The 16377-nt window shown below is 36.2% G+C and overlaps 3 protein-coding genes across 4 annotated transcripts; 2 read left to right on the top strand and 1 right to left on the bottom strand.

Moving 5' to 3' along the window:
• LOC135140861 (uncharacterized) lies at positions 1–2031 on the bottom strand. 2 transcript variants are annotated; one of them, XM_064071578.1, is made up of 5 exons: positions 1741–2031; positions 1470–1680; positions 1291–1415; positions 838–1243; positions 1–782 (listed from the first exon to the last, which is right to left on the bottom strand). In XM_064071578.1, exons 1-5 carry the CDS (start codon positions 1888–1890, stop codon positions 19–21), a joined length of 1656 nt encoding a protein of 551 aa, XP_063927648.1. In that variant the 5' UTR covers positions 1891–2031; the 3' UTR covers positions 1–18. The 2 variants fall into 2 exon arrangements, with proteins under 2 accessions (XP_063927648.1, XP_063927649.1); XM_064071579.1 differs by having other exon boundaries at positions 1470–1696; positions 1741–1841.
• Positions 2032–7042: 5011 nt separating this feature from the next.
• LOC135140922 (uncharacterized) lies at positions 7043–9620 on the top strand. Its single transcript, XM_064071664.1, has 6 exons — positions 7043–7321; positions 7373–7583; positions 8003–8124; positions 8242–8653; positions 8695–8838; positions 8885–9620. Exons 1-6 carry the CDS (start codon positions 7130–7132, stop codon positions 9520–9522), a joined length of 1719 nt encoding a protein of 572 aa, XP_063927734.1. The 5' UTR covers positions 7043–7129; the 3' UTR covers positions 9523–9620.
• A 4358-nt stretch (positions 9621–13978) lies between these two features.
• Positions 13979–16065, top strand: LOC135140965 (uncharacterized). Its single transcript, XM_064071725.1, has 5 exons — positions 13979–14260; positions 14344–14554; positions 14613–14743; positions 14798–15203; positions 15244–16065. The coding sequence occupies exons 1-5, from the start codon at positions 14060–14062 to the stop codon at positions 16020–16022; spliced, it is 1728 nt and encodes a 575-aa protein (XP_063927795.1). The 5' UTR covers positions 13979–14059; the 3' UTR covers positions 16023–16065.
• Positions 16066–16377: the final 312 nt, after the last annotated feature.

Raw genomic sequence — 16377 nt, 5'->3', positions numbered from 1 at the left:
TTGATTACAAAATTCCCTTTATTTCCCACTCCCTGTACACTTCTTTTCATACTCATTTTTCAGCTCCCTCCTTAGAATCTTCCCAGAAGAACTCTTCGGAATGACGTCCACCACCTCCACACCGCCCCTCAATTGTTTATACTCAGCAACTTGCCCTTTCACATACTTCTCCAAACCCTCAACATCCACCCGTTTGTCCTTCAACACAACATAAGCCCTTGGAATCTCCCCGTACCTAGAACTCGAAACTCCAATCACAGCAGCGTCTTCTACACCCCCAAAACGCTTAATAACCTCTTCAAGTTCAGCCGGAGCTACTGAAAACCCTTTCACTTTAATCAGTTCTTTGAACCGATCAGTGATAAAAAAGAACCCGTCGTCGTCATAGTGTCCCACATCACCGGTCCTAAACCACCCATCAACCAACACCTTCTGGGTTTCCTCTGGACGATTCAAGTACCCTCGCATCACTTGCGGTCCCTTGATTAGTAGTTCTCCGGAAGAGTTAGCACCCAAAGAGTGTCCTTCAGGGTTCACTATTTTAACCAGAGTGTTGGGAAGGGGTCTCCCAATTGACCCTTTGACGCTAAACTGGGGCGAATTTGCCGTCACCGACAAAGTCTCCGTCAACCCATAACCTTGAAGTACACACATGTGGGTTCCCATCTTTTCGACGAACTTGTCTTGGTCGATGGTACTTAGGTGTGCCCCTCCAGAGAAGACGGTTCTGACTGCCCCCAAGTCCGTCTTTTTGACCATGGAATTTTGGGTTAAGAACAAAACTACCAATTAAAAAATAATTAAAAAAACAGTGACAGGTCAAAAGTAGTACCATACTTGTGGGAGGGGCTGCAAGTAAAGCGGTGACTTTGTGTGTTTTGAGTAGCTCTAAGTACTCGTGCGGGGTAAACTTAGGGAGGGTTACAATCTGACCCCCGTTTGCAAGCACCAGGAACGTGTTCATGAAAAACCCGAAAATGTGGGCCATGGGTGCCACTCCTGGTACCACGTCTTGGTGGTTTGTGGTTGCTGGTTCAAAAATCTGGACTTCTGGCATTTGGCACAGGTTTGCTACTACGTTGCGATGGGTGAGCTGCACTCCCTTTGGTAGTCCGGTGGTACCGCTGGAATATGGTAAAAATGCCACGTCATCACTTATCGTCTTGTTTGGGACTTCTGACAACTCTTGACCTTTGTCTACGAATTCGCGAAAGTCGATTGTGTTGCAAATCGATTGGTTTTGCTACGAAAACTTATTTAGTTTTTTTTTTCAACACGTGAAGTACTCACACGTGTCTTTATTGTTACAACTGGTAACGTGTAGTCAAATTTATGAGTGTTAACTGTGGGTAATAAATCAGGCGTGGTGATTAAAACTTTTGCTAACGAGTCGCTTAATTGGCGATAAATTTCGTCTAAAAATGTTTTGTTTAGTGAGGACTATATGAATTATAAATGTTGTATTTTACCACTGGTGTAGGAGTGGTTGATTGTGGTAACTAGCAAACCGGCGTGTAAAATCCCCAATATCGCTATAGGGTACTCAGGCAGATTTGGTAAAAATAAGGCCACAACATCCCTTTCGTTCAACTTTAGGTTCCGGCGAAGACTTTTACTAAGTTTGACAGAGTCAGCTATAATTTCACTGTAGGTGTATTTTCTTCCAGTGAGACCACATTTCTGCAAAAGGAACCGACTGTGTAAAAATATAAGCGGTTCTACTTTTGTAATAATACTTACTATGGCCGTAAGACTTCCATATTTTTCACACTCGGTGAATATGTATTCAGGAAGGGTTACTCCAGGTATGGCGACATCTTTAAAACTGGCTGTAGATTTAAATTTAACAAAATTTGTTACTCTTCGATTGACAGTTCTCAGTGGCAACATTTTGACTGATTTATCGATGTTTCTGACCACGATTTTGTCTTCTTATCAGTTTTTTCGTTTGTACCAAAACAAATAAGTCTTATCTGTGTCTATTTATATGTGCATTACTTCACAAAGTGACATAATTAATTACGAGTATGATTATAGCTATTATTTATTTACAAGAAAATGTGTTACATATAGCTGTTATACCACAGTTTTATATTTTTTATTTGGTGGTCACACCGTAGTTTTTAATTGGGGTCAACACGCGAAAATTAAAATTATCGGAACACGAAAGACAAAACCAGAATAATTATACAGCAAAAACATTACATATTTATAATTATTATGTGACAAGGTTCAAACGATGTTTGATAAACAAAATGATTTGCAATTTTTAGTGTGTTTAGATAAATACCGAGTGGTTATTAATGATTGTGATTTTTTTGTCAGGTTGGTAACGTTGAGAATTTTATGGTGGCATACCTGACTTCAAATTCAAATTTTGGGTGCTAATCAAACTATGAAGATATAAAAAATTGACCATTAATACCAAAAAATTTTAAAATTGAAAAATTGCAAATCAAAAAAACCAAATATTTATTGTAAAATAGAAATATTGAAAATTAAAGAAAGAATGAAAATCGGATAGCTGGAAATCTAAAAATTGCAAAAATGACAAATTTGAAAATGGAAAATCGAGAAAATGAAAAATCAAAGATTGAAAATTTGAAAAATCGAATAAACGAAAAATTGAAAAATCTTAAATTTAAATATTAATAAACTGAAAAATAAAAAAATGAAAACTTGTAATATGGAAAAATTGCAAATCGAAAAATTGAAGAAAAAAATTTTTTTTAAATTAGAAGTTGAGAAATTGAAAAATTGATAAAATTAAAGTCGAAGAAGCCAAAAATTATGAACCCAAAACATTGAAAAACGAAAAAGTATAAAATGAAAACTTTTATAGATGTAAAAATTGGAAATCAAGAACTTGAAAAATTGAAAAAACCAAAAATTCAAAAATCGAAAACGTGAAAAAATGAAAATCGGATACCTGGAAATCCAAAAATTGCAAAAATGAAAAATTTGAAAGTTGGAAAATCGAGAAAATGAAAAATCAAACATTGAAAATTTGGAAAAACGAATAAACGAAAAATATAAAATGAAAATTTTGAAAAATCTAAAAATTGGAAATTAACTTGAAAAATGAGGAAACGAAAAATTGAAAAATCCAAAAATTAAAATTTGATAAACTCAAAAATCCAAAAATGAAAAATTATGAAACCGAAACATTGAAAAACGAAAAAATATATAATGAAATGAAAAATCTAAAAATTAGATGGAAATCAAGACCTTAAAGGGTTGGAAATTTTGAATTTTATACCACTGACAAATTGTGGTATAAAATCGAGAAAATAGAAATTAAAAAACAAGGAAAATAAAAAATTAAAATGAAGAACTTGAAAAAATGAGGAAACGAAAAATTGAAAAATCCAAAAATTAAAATTTAATAAATTGAAAAATCCAAAAATGAAAAATTGTAATATTGAAAAATTGCAAATCGACAAATTGAAGAAACAAAAATTTAAAAAAACTTGGAAGTCGAGAAACTGAAAAGTTGAAAAAGCGAAAAATTATGGAACAAATATTGAAAATCGAAAAAGTATAAAAGGAAAACTTTGAAAAATCTAAAAATTAGAACTCAAGGTCTTAAAAAATTGAAAATTTTGAATTTTATACCACTGCAAAATGATGGTATAAAATCGAGAAAATTGAATATTGATAAACTGAAAAATAAAAAAATTAAAAATTGTACTATTGAAAAATTGCAAATCGAAAAATTGAAGAAACAAGGATTAAAAAACAAATTGGAAGTCGAAAAATTGAATAATTGATAAAATTAAAGTCGAAAAACCCAAAAATTATGAAACTAAAACATTGAAAAACGAAAAAGTATAAAATGAAAACTTTGAAAAATATAAAAATTGAAAATCAACACCTTAAAAAACTGAAAACTTTGAATTTTATACCACTGAAAAATTGTGGTATAAAATCGGGAAAATGAAAATTAAAAAAATAGGGAAAATAAAAAATAAAAATGAAGAACTTGAAAAACTGAGGAAACGAAAAATTGAAAAATCCAAAAATTAAAATTTGATAAATTGAAAAATCCAAAAATGAAAAATTGTAATATTGAAAAATTGCAAATCGAAAAATTGAAGAAACAAGAATTAAAAAAAAAATTAGAAGTCGAAAAATTGAATAATTGATAAAATTAAAGTCGAAAAACCCAAAAATTATTAAACTAAAACATTGAAAAACGAAAAAGTATAAAATGAAAACTTTGAAAAATATAAAAATTGGAAATCAAGACCTTAAAAAATTGAAAACTTTGAATTTTATACCACTGAAACATTGTGGTATAAAATCGAGAAAATGGAATATAAAAAATAATAATCAAGAACTTGAAAATTGAATAAACCAAAAATTGAAAAATCTAAAAATTAAATATTGATAAACTGAAAAATCAAAAAATGAAAAATTGTAATATTAAAAAATTGCAAATCTAAAAATTGAAGAAACAAGAATTAAAAAAAATTGGAAGTCGAAAAATTGAATAATTGATAAAATTAAATTCGAAAAACCCAAAAATTACAAAACTAAAACATTGAAAAACGAAAAAGTATAAAATGAAAACTTTGAAAAATATAAAAATTGGAAATGAAGACCTCAAGAAATTGAAAACTTTGAATTTTATACCATTGAAACATTGTGGTATAAAATCGGGAAAATGGAAATTAAAAAATTGGGAAAATAAAAAATAAAAATGAAGAACTTGAAAAACTGAGGAAACGAAAAATTGAAAAATCCAAAAATTAAAATTTGATACATTAAAGAATCCAAAAATGAAAAATTGTAATATTGAAAAATTGCAAATCGAAAAATTGAAGAAACAAAAATTTAAAAAGCTTGGAAGTCGAGAAATTGAAAAGTTGAAAAAGCGAAAAATTTTGAAACAAATATTGAAAATCGAAAAAGTATAAAATGAAAACTTGAAAAATTGAAGAAACAAAAATTTTTAAAAATTGGAAGCCGAGAAATTGAAACGTTGAAAAACCCAAAAATTATGAAACCGAAACACTGAAAATCGAAAAAGTATAAAATGAAAACTTTGAAAAATCTAAAAATTAGAAATCAGGAACTTGAATAATTGAAGAAACGCAAAATTAAAAAATCGAAGGATGAAAATTGAGAAACTTAAATATCGAAAAAGTGCAAAGTCGAAAAAACGAAAAAGTATTGTAAAATCGAAATACTGAATATTGGATAATTGGAAATCCAAAAATAGCAAAATTGAAAATTTTAAAAATCGGAAAATCGAGAAACTGAAAAATCAAAAATTCAAAATTTGAAATTTGAATAAACGAAAAATGGTGGTATAAAATCGAGAAAATGGAAAATAAAAAATAAAAATCAAAAACTCGAAAATTGAATAAACCAAAAATTGAAAAATCTAAAAATTAAAAACTGAAATCCAAAAAATGAAAAATTATAATATGTATTGAAAAATTGCAAATCGAAAAATTGAAGAAACAAAAATTTAAAAAAAATTGGAAGTGGAAAAATTGAAAAAGTGAAATTGAAAGAGCCACAACTTATGAAACCGAAACATTGAAAAACGAAAAAGTATAAAATAAAAACTTTGAAAAATCTAAAAATTGGAAATCAAGACTAAAAAATTGAAAATGTCGAATTTTATACCAATGAAAAATTGTGGTATAAAATTGTGAAAATGGAAATTAAAAAATAGGGAAAATAAAAAATTAAAATCAAGAACTTTAAAAACTGAGGAAACGAAAAATTGAAAAATCCAAAAATAAAAATTTGATAAATTGAAAAGTCCAAAAATGAAAAATTGTAATATTGAAAAATTGCAAATCGAAAAATTGAAGAAACACAAATTTTTAAAAATTGGAAGTCGAGAAATTGAAAAGTTGAAAAGCCCAAAAATTATGAAACCGAAACACTGAAAATCGAAAAAGTATAAAATGAAAACTTTGAAAAATCTAAAAATTAGTAATCAGGAACTTGAAAAATTGAAGAAACGCAAAATTAAAAAGTCGAAGGATGAAAATTGAGAAACTTAAATATCGAAAAAGTGCAAAGTCGAAAATCGAAAAACTATTGTAAAATCCTCGGTAAAATCTAAACATTAAAAATTAAGAAAAACGAAAAATCGGATAATTGGAAACCTAAAAACAGCAAAATTGGAAATTTTAAAAATCGGAAAATCGAGAAACTGAAAAACCAAAAATTGTGGTATAAAATCGAGAACATGAAAAATTAAAAATAAAAATCAAGAACTTAAAAATTGAATAAACGAAAAATTGAAAAATTAAAAATTGATAAACCGAGAAAACAAAAAATGAACAATTGTAATATTGAAAAATAAAAATCGAAAAATTGAAGAAACAAAAATGAAAGAAAAAAAATCGGAGAAATTGATTTTTTTTTTAAATTACACTTGAAAAAGCCAAAATTATGAAAGCGAAACATTGAAAAACGAAATAGAATAAAATTAAAACTCTATCTAATAACTGAACAAAACTTGAAAAAACGAAAAATTCAAAAATCCAGAAATTAAAAAATGAGAAACCTAAATATCGAAAAAATGAAATATGTGTTGTAAAATCGAAATATTTAAAATTAAAGAAATCGGAAAATCGGATAACTGGGAATCCAAAAATTGCAAAATTGATAAATTTAAAAACTTAAAAACTGAAAAATCGAGAAATTCAAGAATCAAATGGAAATTAAAAACCAGAGAAAATAAAAAATAAAAATCAAGAACTTTAAAAATTGAGGAAACCAAAAATTGAAAAATCGAAAAACTAAAAACTGGAAAATTGAAAAATCGAAAAAATTAGCATTGAAAGTTAAAATAAAGCTATGCACGTAATGTTATTACACAAGTTTGATTGTTTTTTCAAAAATCTTGACGACACACCCAAATTAAACAAACACTACAAAAATTGACAATCAAAGCCATGACGACACTAATTATTATTCGATAAAACCGTCCTTATCACACCATATCTAAAACCTCACATTATCTATTAAAATTTACAATGGATATTTGCACTGCACTGCCAACTTCAAACCAACAACAGATAAACCCCTCCACTCTCTCTTGTATAAAAATCAACATCAGTCGCACAACAAATAATTTCCATTTACCTTAATCGCCGACATAATGTCGGTCGCTCGCACCATCCTCTCCCGCAGTCTTCGCAGAAGCGTCAAATCCTTCTTCAGGCCCCAGCTGAGTCGAACTCTCTCGACCAACATCCTCGACTCGGGCTTGCCCGACGTGTCCATCCCCAGCACCTCCATCCCGGAATTCGTCTTCTCCAAGTGCGAAAAGTACGACCACTTCACTGCCATCGTAAGTACCATTAAAGTACCATTATCTTGTATAAACATAAATAATTGACAGGAATGCGGAATAACCGGGAGGAAGTACACCTACGGAGAGATCATTTCTAAGTCAAAAAACTTGAGCAGGGCGCTGCGGAAAAAGCTGGGTTTGAAGGATGGGGACGTAGTGGCGGTGCTCCTCCCCAACGTCCCGGAATTCCCACTGGTGACTCTGGGGGTGCTGCACGCCAATTTGATCGTTACGACGCTCAATCCGGTGTACACTCAAGGTAACTATTGTGATTATTATTAAAAGGTATTGTTTGTGTCTGCTGTGTAGACAACAAACCCGAAATTGCTCCTAATGTAAAAGTTTAAAAGTCGAAGGTCGACAACTTCGAATAAAGCGGGAAAGTGAGTCCTCAATGAGTTGACTGTTTGCTGGGGATTATGTTTACAACTAAGTCGAGTGTTATTGTGACGTAGTTGGAGGATTTGGTGACATTAAAAAAATCATGATAATGACTTGAAAAGGACGCATTCCAAAACAATTTGGATCAACCTCTATAATCAAGTCAATTGATTCTTGAAGGCCAAACATTTTATTGTTAGTGCGTATTCTATGCATGCCAACTTTTATTGGTGTAATAATGAACTTTAATCCAGATTATATTTCAAAATTTTTGCCAACTTTTTTTTTTTTTTTCAGAGGAAATCTTCCGCCAGCTGTCCGACTCTTCAGCCAAAGCCCTCATCACCCTCGTCACCGCGTTCCCAACCGCCTCCGCCGCCTGCAACAAACCCTTCCCCATAATAACGATAAAAACCGAGGTGAGTCAACCCAACCATGACACGCCAAAGTCCCCAAAACAACAACAATCAAACTTTATCAGATCAGTCGAACTTTGCTCGATCAAAGATCACTCACTCGAAAAACTTTGTGTGCAGCAAACCCAATCCACGCCGCCTGGAGCCATCGATTTCGCCGAACTCGTCGATAACGTCATCGATTTAACCGACCCCGTGCCCCGGAAAGCCGACGATGTGGCGTTTTTACCGTACTCGAGCGGTACCACGGGGCTTCCCAAGGGGGTACAACTAACCAACTACAACATCGTAGCCAATATTAGTCAGAACAGCTCGCCTGATCTGCCTTTCATCGAAGAAACCACCAAAGAGCACCAGGACGTCATCCCCGTAATTTTGCCCATGTTCCACATTTACGGGTTCACTGTTAACACTATGTTTATTCTTACCAAAGGGACGAAATTGGTGACGCTACCGAAGTTCACCCCTGAGGATTACGTGCGGGTGTTGAGGAACCACAAACCCAACATCCTGTTCGTGGTACCCCCTATAGGTAATACTTTGACTAAAAAGGTAGAGGTTATTGTTGTTTAGTTTTGTTTTTGGCGGGACACCCCATGGTGAAGCGAGAAGATCTTGACCCGGTGAGGGTGGCGTTCAGTGGGGCGGCGCCTCTGGGGGCTTTAGACGAACAAAGATTGATTGAGAAGGCCGGAAAAAGTGTCCACATGCTTCAAGGTACAAACATTTTTCTGTTATCAAAATTTTTAATGTGTGGGTTTAGGGTATGGTTTGACTGAAACGTCACCCACGGTCACCGCCATTTCCATCAAGCTTAAAGAAGAGTGTGACGATGTGTGTGGCTCCATCGGGCGCCCCATCCCCAACACTCTGGTTAAAGTGGTAGCTATAGACGATGCCAGTGGGACACCTCTGGGTCCTAATACCACGGGAGAGTTGCTAGTGAAAGGTCCACAAGTCATGAAGAGCTACCTCAACAGGCCTGAAGAAACCGACAATACGTTCCTGGATGGGTGGTTGCGGACTGGCGATATGGTCTACTACAACGACCAAAGGGTCCTGTTTGTGACGGATCGGCTTAAAGAGTTGATCAAGGTGAAAGGGTTCCAGGTGGCTCCCGCTGAACTCGAGGAGATAATCAGGGATTTTCCTAATGTGGATGATGCAGCGGTTATTGGAGTTCCGCACCCGAGTCAAGGGGAGGCTCCAAGGGCCTATATTGTTCCTAAGAAGAATACCAAAGTGGATACGAAGAAGCTGGAAGAGTATGTAAAGGAGAAAGTTGCACACTATAAACAACTAAAGGGGGGAGTGACCATTGTTGACTCTATTCCAAAGAATGCGTCCGGGAAGATCATGAGGAGAAGTCTGCAGTTGGACTATGAAAAAACAAACAAATGATGTTATGGTCAACCTAGGTTCAAATTGAGACTTTACTAAAAAATAATATCAATAGAAGAGTATGTTTAAGTTTTAAATAAAGTTGTTTTGAAGAGTTATTACATCCTTTTGTGTTTATTTTATCGGTTTATCGAAAATAAGTGCATTAGCTATAGATAGTACCAGGAACAAAAAGATTACAATGAACACTTTGTGACATCAATACTTCAAGGTTTTAAAAAACTTAACTACTCAATAGTATTCGTGATACTAATAACACGAAACACTTGATTTTTTAGATTTACCAGATTTTCTGGATTTTTTCGATTTTTTTGAATTTTTTGGACTTTTTTAAATTTTTTTCGATTTTTTTGGATTTCTCGTTCTATTTCGATTTTATCAATTTTTGGATTTCAACGACTTTACGGACAACGGACGACGTCCATTTCGTCCTTTTTGGTCCTTTTATGTCCTTTTTCGTCGTTTTCGTCCTTTTACGTCCTTTTTCGTCCTTTTTCCCACTTTTCGCCCTTCACGTCCCTTTTCGTCCTTTTTCGATCTTTTTCGTTCTTTTCCGTCCTTTTCGTTATTTTTCGTCCTTCTAGTCCTTTTTCGTCCTTTTCGTCCTTATTCGTCCTTTTCGCCCTTTTTCGTCCTTATTTTCCTTTTTCGTCCTTTTCGTCCCTTTTCGTCCTTATTCGTCCATTTTCGTCCTTATTCGTCCTTATTCGTTATTTTCGTCCTTTTCTCCCTCATTCGTAATTTTCGTCCTTTTCTCCCTCATTCGTAATTTTCGTCCTTTTTCATCCTTTTTCGTCCTTTTCGTCCTTTTCGTCCTTTTGGTCCTTTTTCGTCCTTTTTCGTCCTTTTCGTCCTTTTTCGATTTTTTGGTCCTTTTTCGTCCTTTTTCGTCCTTCGCTCTTTTTCGTTCTTTTCACCCTTTTTCGTCCTTATTATCCTTTTTCGTCCTTATTCAATCAATCAATCAATCGATACTTTATTGGTGTTCAAAGCTACAAATACAGTTATTCGTCCTTTTCGTCCTTCTCCATCCTTCTCCGTCCTTTTTCGTCCGTTTCATCCTGTCCGTCCTTTTCGTTCTTTTTCGTCCTTTTCGTCCTCTTCGTCTTTTTTCGGTCATTTCGTCTTTTTTCGTCCTGTTACGTCCTTTTCCGTCCTTCCTCGTCCTTTTTCGTCCTATTCGTCCTTTTTCGTCCTTTGACGTCCTTTTTCGTCCTTTTTCGTCCGTTTCATCCTGTCCGTCCTTTTCGTTCTTTTTCGTCCTTTTCGTCCTCTTCGTCCTTTTTCGGTCATTTCGTCTTTTTTCGTCCTGTTACGTCCTTTTCCGTCCTTCCTCGTCCTTTTTCGTCCTATTCGTCCTTTTTCGTCCATTAACGTCCTTTTTCGTCCTTTTTCGTCCTTTGACGTCCTTATTCATCCTTTTTCGTCCTTCTTATTTTTATTATTATTATTATTATTATTCTTCGTCCTTTTTCGATCTTTTCGTCCTTTTTCGTCCTTTTGCGTCCTTTCCGTCCTTTTCGTCCTTTTCGTCCTTTTTCGTTCTTTTTTATCCTTTTCGTCCTTTTCGTCCTTTTCCGATCTTTTCGTGCTTTTTCGTCCTTTGCCGTCCATTTTCGTCCTTCTTCGTCATTTCTCGATATTTTCGTCCCCTTTTGTCCTTTGCCGTTCTTTTTCGTTCTTCTTCGTCCTTTTTCGTTCTTCTTCGTCCTTTTTTGATCTTTTCGTTCATTTTCGTCCTTTGTCGTCCTTTTCCGTCCTTTTTCGTCCTTTGTCGTCCTTTTTCGTCCTTTCTCGTCCTTCTTCGTCCTTTTTCGATCTTTTCGTCCATTGTCGTCCCTTTTCTTCCTTTTTTCGTCCGTTTTCGCCCTTTTTCGTCCTTCTTCGTCCTTTTTCGATCTCTTTGTCCTTATTCGTCCTTTTTCGATCTTTTTGATCTTTTCGTCCTTTTCGTCCTTTTTCGTCCTTTTTCGTCCTTTTGCGTCCTTTTTCGTCCTTTTTCGTCCGTTTTCGTCCTTTTTGTCCTTATTCGTCCTTCTTCGTCCTTTTTCAATATATTTGTCCTTATTCGTCCTTTTTCGATTTTTTCGATCTTTTCGTCCTGTTCGTCCTTTTTCGTTTTTTTTGTCCTTTTTTGTCCATTTCGTCCTTTTTCATCCTTTTTCGTCCTTCTTCGTCCTTTTCGTCCTTTTTCGTCATTTTCGTCCTATTTCGTCCTTTTTCATTCTTTTCGTCCTTTTTCGTCTTTTTTGTCCTTCTTCGTCCATTTTCGATCTTATCATCCATTTTCGTCCTTTTTCGTCCTATGTCGACCTTTTTGTCCTTCTTCGTCTTTTTTCGATCTTATCGTCGTTTTGGTCCTTTGTCGTCTTTTTTCGTCCATCTTTGTCATGTTTTGATCTTTTCATTCTTTTCCGTCCTTGGTCGTCCTTTTTCAATATTCTCGTCCTTTCTTTTCCTTATTCGTCCTTCTTCGTCCTTTTTCAATCTTATCGTTTTTTTCGTCCTTTTCGTCCTCTTCGTCCTTTTTCGTCCTTTTTGTACATTTTCGTCCTTTGTCGTCCTCTTCGTCCATCTTCATCCTTTTTCGTCCTTTTTGTCCCTATTCGTCCTTCTTCGTCCTTTTTCAATCTTTTCGTTCTTTTTCGTCCTTTTTCGTCCTTTTTGTCCTTATTCGTCCTTCTTCGTCCTTTTTCAATATATTTGTCCTTATTCGTCTTTTTTCGATCTTTTCGATCTTTTCATCCTTTTCGTCCTTTTTCGTTTTTTTCGTCCTTTTTTGTCCATTTCGTCCTTTTTCATCCTTTTTCGTCCTTCTTCGTCCTTTGTCTTCCTTTTCGTCCTTTTGCGTCCTTTGTCGTCCTTTTTCGTCCTTCTTCGTCCTTTTTCAATCTTTCCGTTCTTTTTCGTCCTTTTCGTCCTCTTCGTCCTTTTTGTCTAATCTCTTCCTTCTTCATCCTTTTTCGTCCTTTTCGTCCTTTTTGTCTTTTCTCGTCCTTCTTCGTCCTTCTTCGTCATGTTTCGATCTTTTCGTCCTTTTTCGTTCTTTGTCGTCCTTTTTCGTTCTTTTTGTCCTTATTCGTCCTTGGTCGTCCTTTTTCAATCTTATCGTTCTTTTTCGTCCTTTTCGTCCTCTTCGTCCTTTTTCGATCTTTTCGTCCTTTTTCGTCCTTTTTCGTCCTTTCTCATCCTTTTCGTCCTTTTTCGTCCTTTTTCATCCTTTCTGTCCTTCTTCGTCCTTTTTCGTCCTTTGTCGTCCTTTTTCGTCCACTTTCGTCCATTTTCGTCCTTTTTCATCCTTCTTCGTTCTTTTCGTCCTTTTTCGTCCTTTGTCGTCCTTTTTCGTCCTTTTTCATCCTTTGTCGTCCTTTTCGTCCTTTTCGCCTTTTTTCGTCCTTCTTCGTCATGTTTCGATCTTTTCGTCCTTTTTCGTTCTTTGTCGTCTTTTTCGTCCTTTTTGTCCTTATTCGTCCTTGGTCGTCCTTTTTCAATCTTTTCGTTCTTTTTCGTCCTTTTCGTCTTCTTCGTCCTTTTTCGATCTTTTCGTCCTTTTTCGTCTTTTCTCATCCTTTTCGTCCTTTTTCGTCCTTCTTCGTTCTTTTCGTCCTTTTTCGTCCTTCTTCGTCCTTTTCCGTCCTTTCTTGTCCTTATTCGTCCTTCTTCGTCCTTTTTCGTCCTTTTCGTCCTCTTCGTCCTTTTTCGATCTTTTCGTCCTTTTTCGTCCTTTGTCTTCGTTTTTGTCCCTTTTCGTACTTTTTCGTCCTGTTTATGTGCTTTTTCGTCCTTTGTCGTCCTCTTCGTCCTTCTTCGTCCTTCTTCGTCCTTTTTCGTCTTTTCTGTCCTTATTCGTCCTTCTTCGTCCTTTTTTAAGCTCTTCGTTCTTTTTCGTCCTTTTCGTCCTCTTCGTCCTTTTTCGATTTTTTCGTCCTTTTTCGTCCTTTGTCGTCGTTTTTGTCTCTTTTGGTCCTTTTTATACTTTTTCGTCCTTTTCGTCCTTCTTCGTCCTTTTTCGTCCTTTTTGTCCTTATTCGTCCTTCTGGGTCCTTTTCGTCCTTCGTCCTTTCCGTCTTTTTCGTCTTTTCATCCTTTTTCGTCCTATTTCGTTCATATTGTCCTTTTTTTGTCCTTTTTCGTCCTTTTTCGTCCTTTTTCGTCCTTTTTCGTCCTTTGTCGTCCTTTTCGTCCTGTTTCGTCCTTTTCCGTCCTTTCTTGTCCTTATTCGTCCTTCTTCGTCCTTTTTCAATCTTTTCGTTCTTTTTCGTCCTTTTTCGTCCTTTGTCGTTTTTTTCGTCCTTTTTAGTCCTTATTAACCTTTTTCGTGCTTATCCGTCGAAAATAAGTGCAGGTAATTACCTATAGATCGTACCAGGAACAAAAAGATAACAATAAACACCTTGTAAGTACATCAATCAATACTTCAAGGCTGCAAAAACTTAACTACTCGATAGTACTCGTAATACTAATAGCACGATAGTGGGGACTCTTGCTCACAACAAGAACACAAAACGAGAACCCAGCGTTTCATTTTACCAGTACAATGTCGATTATCCGTAGCGTGCTACGTACTACTCTTAGTAAAAATGCTAAGTCACTTGGTATTCCAAGATTACTCAAGAAACTATCAACCCTTCAACCTAACATCTTAGACTCAGGCCTCCCCGACGTACCCATCTCAGAACTATCAGTACCAGAATTTGTTTTCGAAAAGTGTGCCAAATATGAACATTTAACCGCTATCGTAAGTACTACAATTATAAATAAACGTTATCGCAACGACTGTTGACATTAGATAAGTTTTAAGTACTATTATAACACTTGCAGGAGTGCGGATTAACGGGACGAAAATACACATACGGGGATTTGCTTAAAAAATCGAGGAATTTGAGCAGACATTTGCGAAAGAATCTGGGTTTTAGAGAAGGCGATGTGGTTGCAATTTTGCTACCAAATATCCCTGAGTACCCCTTGGTGGTACTGGGGGCTCAACACGCCGGACTCGTGGTAACAACGCTCAATCCTGTCTACACCCCAGGTAAAACTATAACAAAAATATCAGTACCCAAAGCAGTACCGTGTGAGTGCTCTTGCAGACGAAATCCACAGACAGTTAAAAGATTCTTCGGCGAAGGCCATAATTACACTCGCGTCGTCCTGGGAAACGGCTGCGGAGTCACGTCGACTACTAAATAAAGATCTACCAATCCTTGTGATACGAACGGAGGTGCCAAGTTTTACACAAATTGTCAAAGCTGGTGTCCAATTTGTCTTGTTCTAGCAAACAGAGTCTATTCCCAGAGGTACTATCGACCTCCATGGTTTCCTCAATACCGACGTCGACTATCCCGACCCTCAGCCGCGCCGCCCTCACGACCTAGCGATTCTACCCTACTCCAGTGGTACCACCGGTTTACCCAAAGGCGTGCAACTCACCCATCGCAACTTAGTGGCAAACCAATGCCAAAATGACACCTTGAATTTCATCGAGGATGCCACAACTGGCCACCAAGACATAGTACCCGCTGTCCTCCCCATGTTCCACATTTACGGATACAGCGTCAATAGTCTTTTCGTGCTCATGAAGGGTGCCAAAATCGTAACTTTACCGAAGTTCACACCAGAGGACTACGTTTCGGTACTACGAACCCAGAAACCGCACGTTCTCTTCCTGGTACCACCTCTAGGTAAAGTATACTCTAGACACACGGTACGAAAATTTGATAGTTTTGTTCTTGTCGGGACACTCGATGGTGAAGCAAGAGGATCTTGACTCGGTGAGGATGGTCCTCAGTGGAGCGGCGCCTCTGGGTGCTTTAGATGAACAAAGGTTTATCGACAAAGTAGGGAGGAGTGTGCACATGATACAAGGGTACGGGTTGACGGAAACGTCACCAGGGGTTGCCACCATCACGCTACAACTTAAAGAGGAGGTGGATGTGCGTGGGTCAATTGGACGACCGCTCCCTAACACTTTAGTCAAAGTGGTAGCGATTGATGACCCTTCGGGTACTCCTTTGGGGGTTAACACCACTGGGGAGTTGTTGGTTAAAGGGCCACAAGTGATGAAAGAGTACCACAACAAACCCGAAGAAACGGAAAGTGCGTTTCTGGATGGGTGGTTCCGCACTGGAGATATAGCGTACTACAACGAAGACAGGGTGTTGTTCATTACCGACCGGTTGAAGGAATTGATTAAAGTGAAAGGGTTCCAAGTACCACCTGCCGAGCTTGAAGAGATTATTAGAGACTTCCCTAATGTGGAAGACGCGGCTGTGATTGGTGTTCCACATCCTAGTCAAGGGGAGGCTCCAAGGGCTTATATTGTTGTAAAAAAAGGGACTAAAGTGAATCGGGAGGAGTTGCAGGAGTACGTGAAGACGAAAGCTGCACACTATAAACAGTTGAAAGGGGGAGTGGCTATTGTAGATTCGATACCAAAGAACGCATCCGGGAAGATTATGAGGAGGAGTTTGAAACTGGAGTATGAAAGGACAAACAAGTGATGTTAGAAGCAATTTAGGTTCAAATAAAGTTATATCAAAGATATGCTTGTGTCTATTTAGTCTTTCTTCCTTCCCAAAATTTGTGTCTCCAGACGGACCTCTTTAGCCAGTCAGGTGGTACTTCTATATTTCTTGATTGTACTATAGCATCAGTACTAACGACTCATTAGGGAACGAATATGACAGAAAACGAGACCCGATGTAAATAAACGCAGTGTAGTGCTTCAAGGCTGCACAAACCTGACTAACAAGTCAAGCTTAACAACAACACGATTACCACAAGTAACTACAACTAAACACCATAATTTTATCATAAAAGGAGGAAAAACGTAAACCATTGTTTCACATCGCCACT

The sequence above is a fragment of the Zophobas morio genome, unplaced genomic scaffold (assembly GCF_036711695.1).
Source record: "Zophobas morio isolate AGI-343-1 ecotype UQ-CSIRO unplaced genomic scaffold, CSIRO_AGI_Zmor_V1 ptg000041l, whole genome shotgun sequence".
In the NCBI taxonomy this organism is placed as follows: domain Eukaryota; kingdom Metazoa; phylum Arthropoda; class Insecta; order Coleoptera; family Tenebrionidae; genus Zophobas; species Zophobas morio.
The sequence above is the reverse complement of the archived record's forward strand: the minus strand, read 5'-3'. Positions and strand labels throughout refer to the sequence as shown.

Coding starts and splice junctions, on each gene's coding strand:
- LOC135140965 (XM_064071725.1), top strand. CDS start 14,060: ATGTCGATTATCCGTAGCGTGCTACGTACTACTCTTAGTAAAAATGCT. Junction 14,555..14,612: donor CAATCCTGTCTACACCCCAG/GTAAAACTATAA, acceptor GTGCTCTTGCAG/ACGAAATCCACAGACAGTTA. Junction 14,744..14,797: donor TCCTTGTGATACGAACGGAG/GTGCCAAGTTTT, acceptor GTCTTGTTCTAG/CAAACAGAGTCTATTCCCAG.
- LOC135140861 (XM_064071578.1), bottom strand. CDS start 1,890: ATGTTGCCACTGAGAACTGTCAATCGAAGAGTAACAAATTTTGTTAAA. Junction 1,681..1,740: donor ATGGAAGTCTTACGGCCATA/GTAAGTATTATT, acceptor TTCCTTTTGCAG/AAATGTGGTCTCACTGGAAG. Junction 1,244..1,290: donor TTGTAACAATAAAGACACGT/GTGAGTACTTCA, acceptor AAGTTTTCGTAG/CAAAACCAATCGATTTGCAA.
- LOC135140922 (XM_064071664.1), top strand. CDS start 7,130: ATGTCGGTCGCTCGCACCATCCTCTCCCGCAGTCTTCGCAGAAGCGTC. Junction 7,322..7,372: donor ACGACCACTTCACTGCCATC/GTAAGTACCATT, acceptor AATAATTGACAG/GAATGCGGAATAACCGGGAG. Junction 8,839..8,884: donor AAGTGTCCACATGCTTCAAG/GTACAAACATTT, acceptor GTGTGGGTTTAG/GGTATGGTTTGACTGAAACG.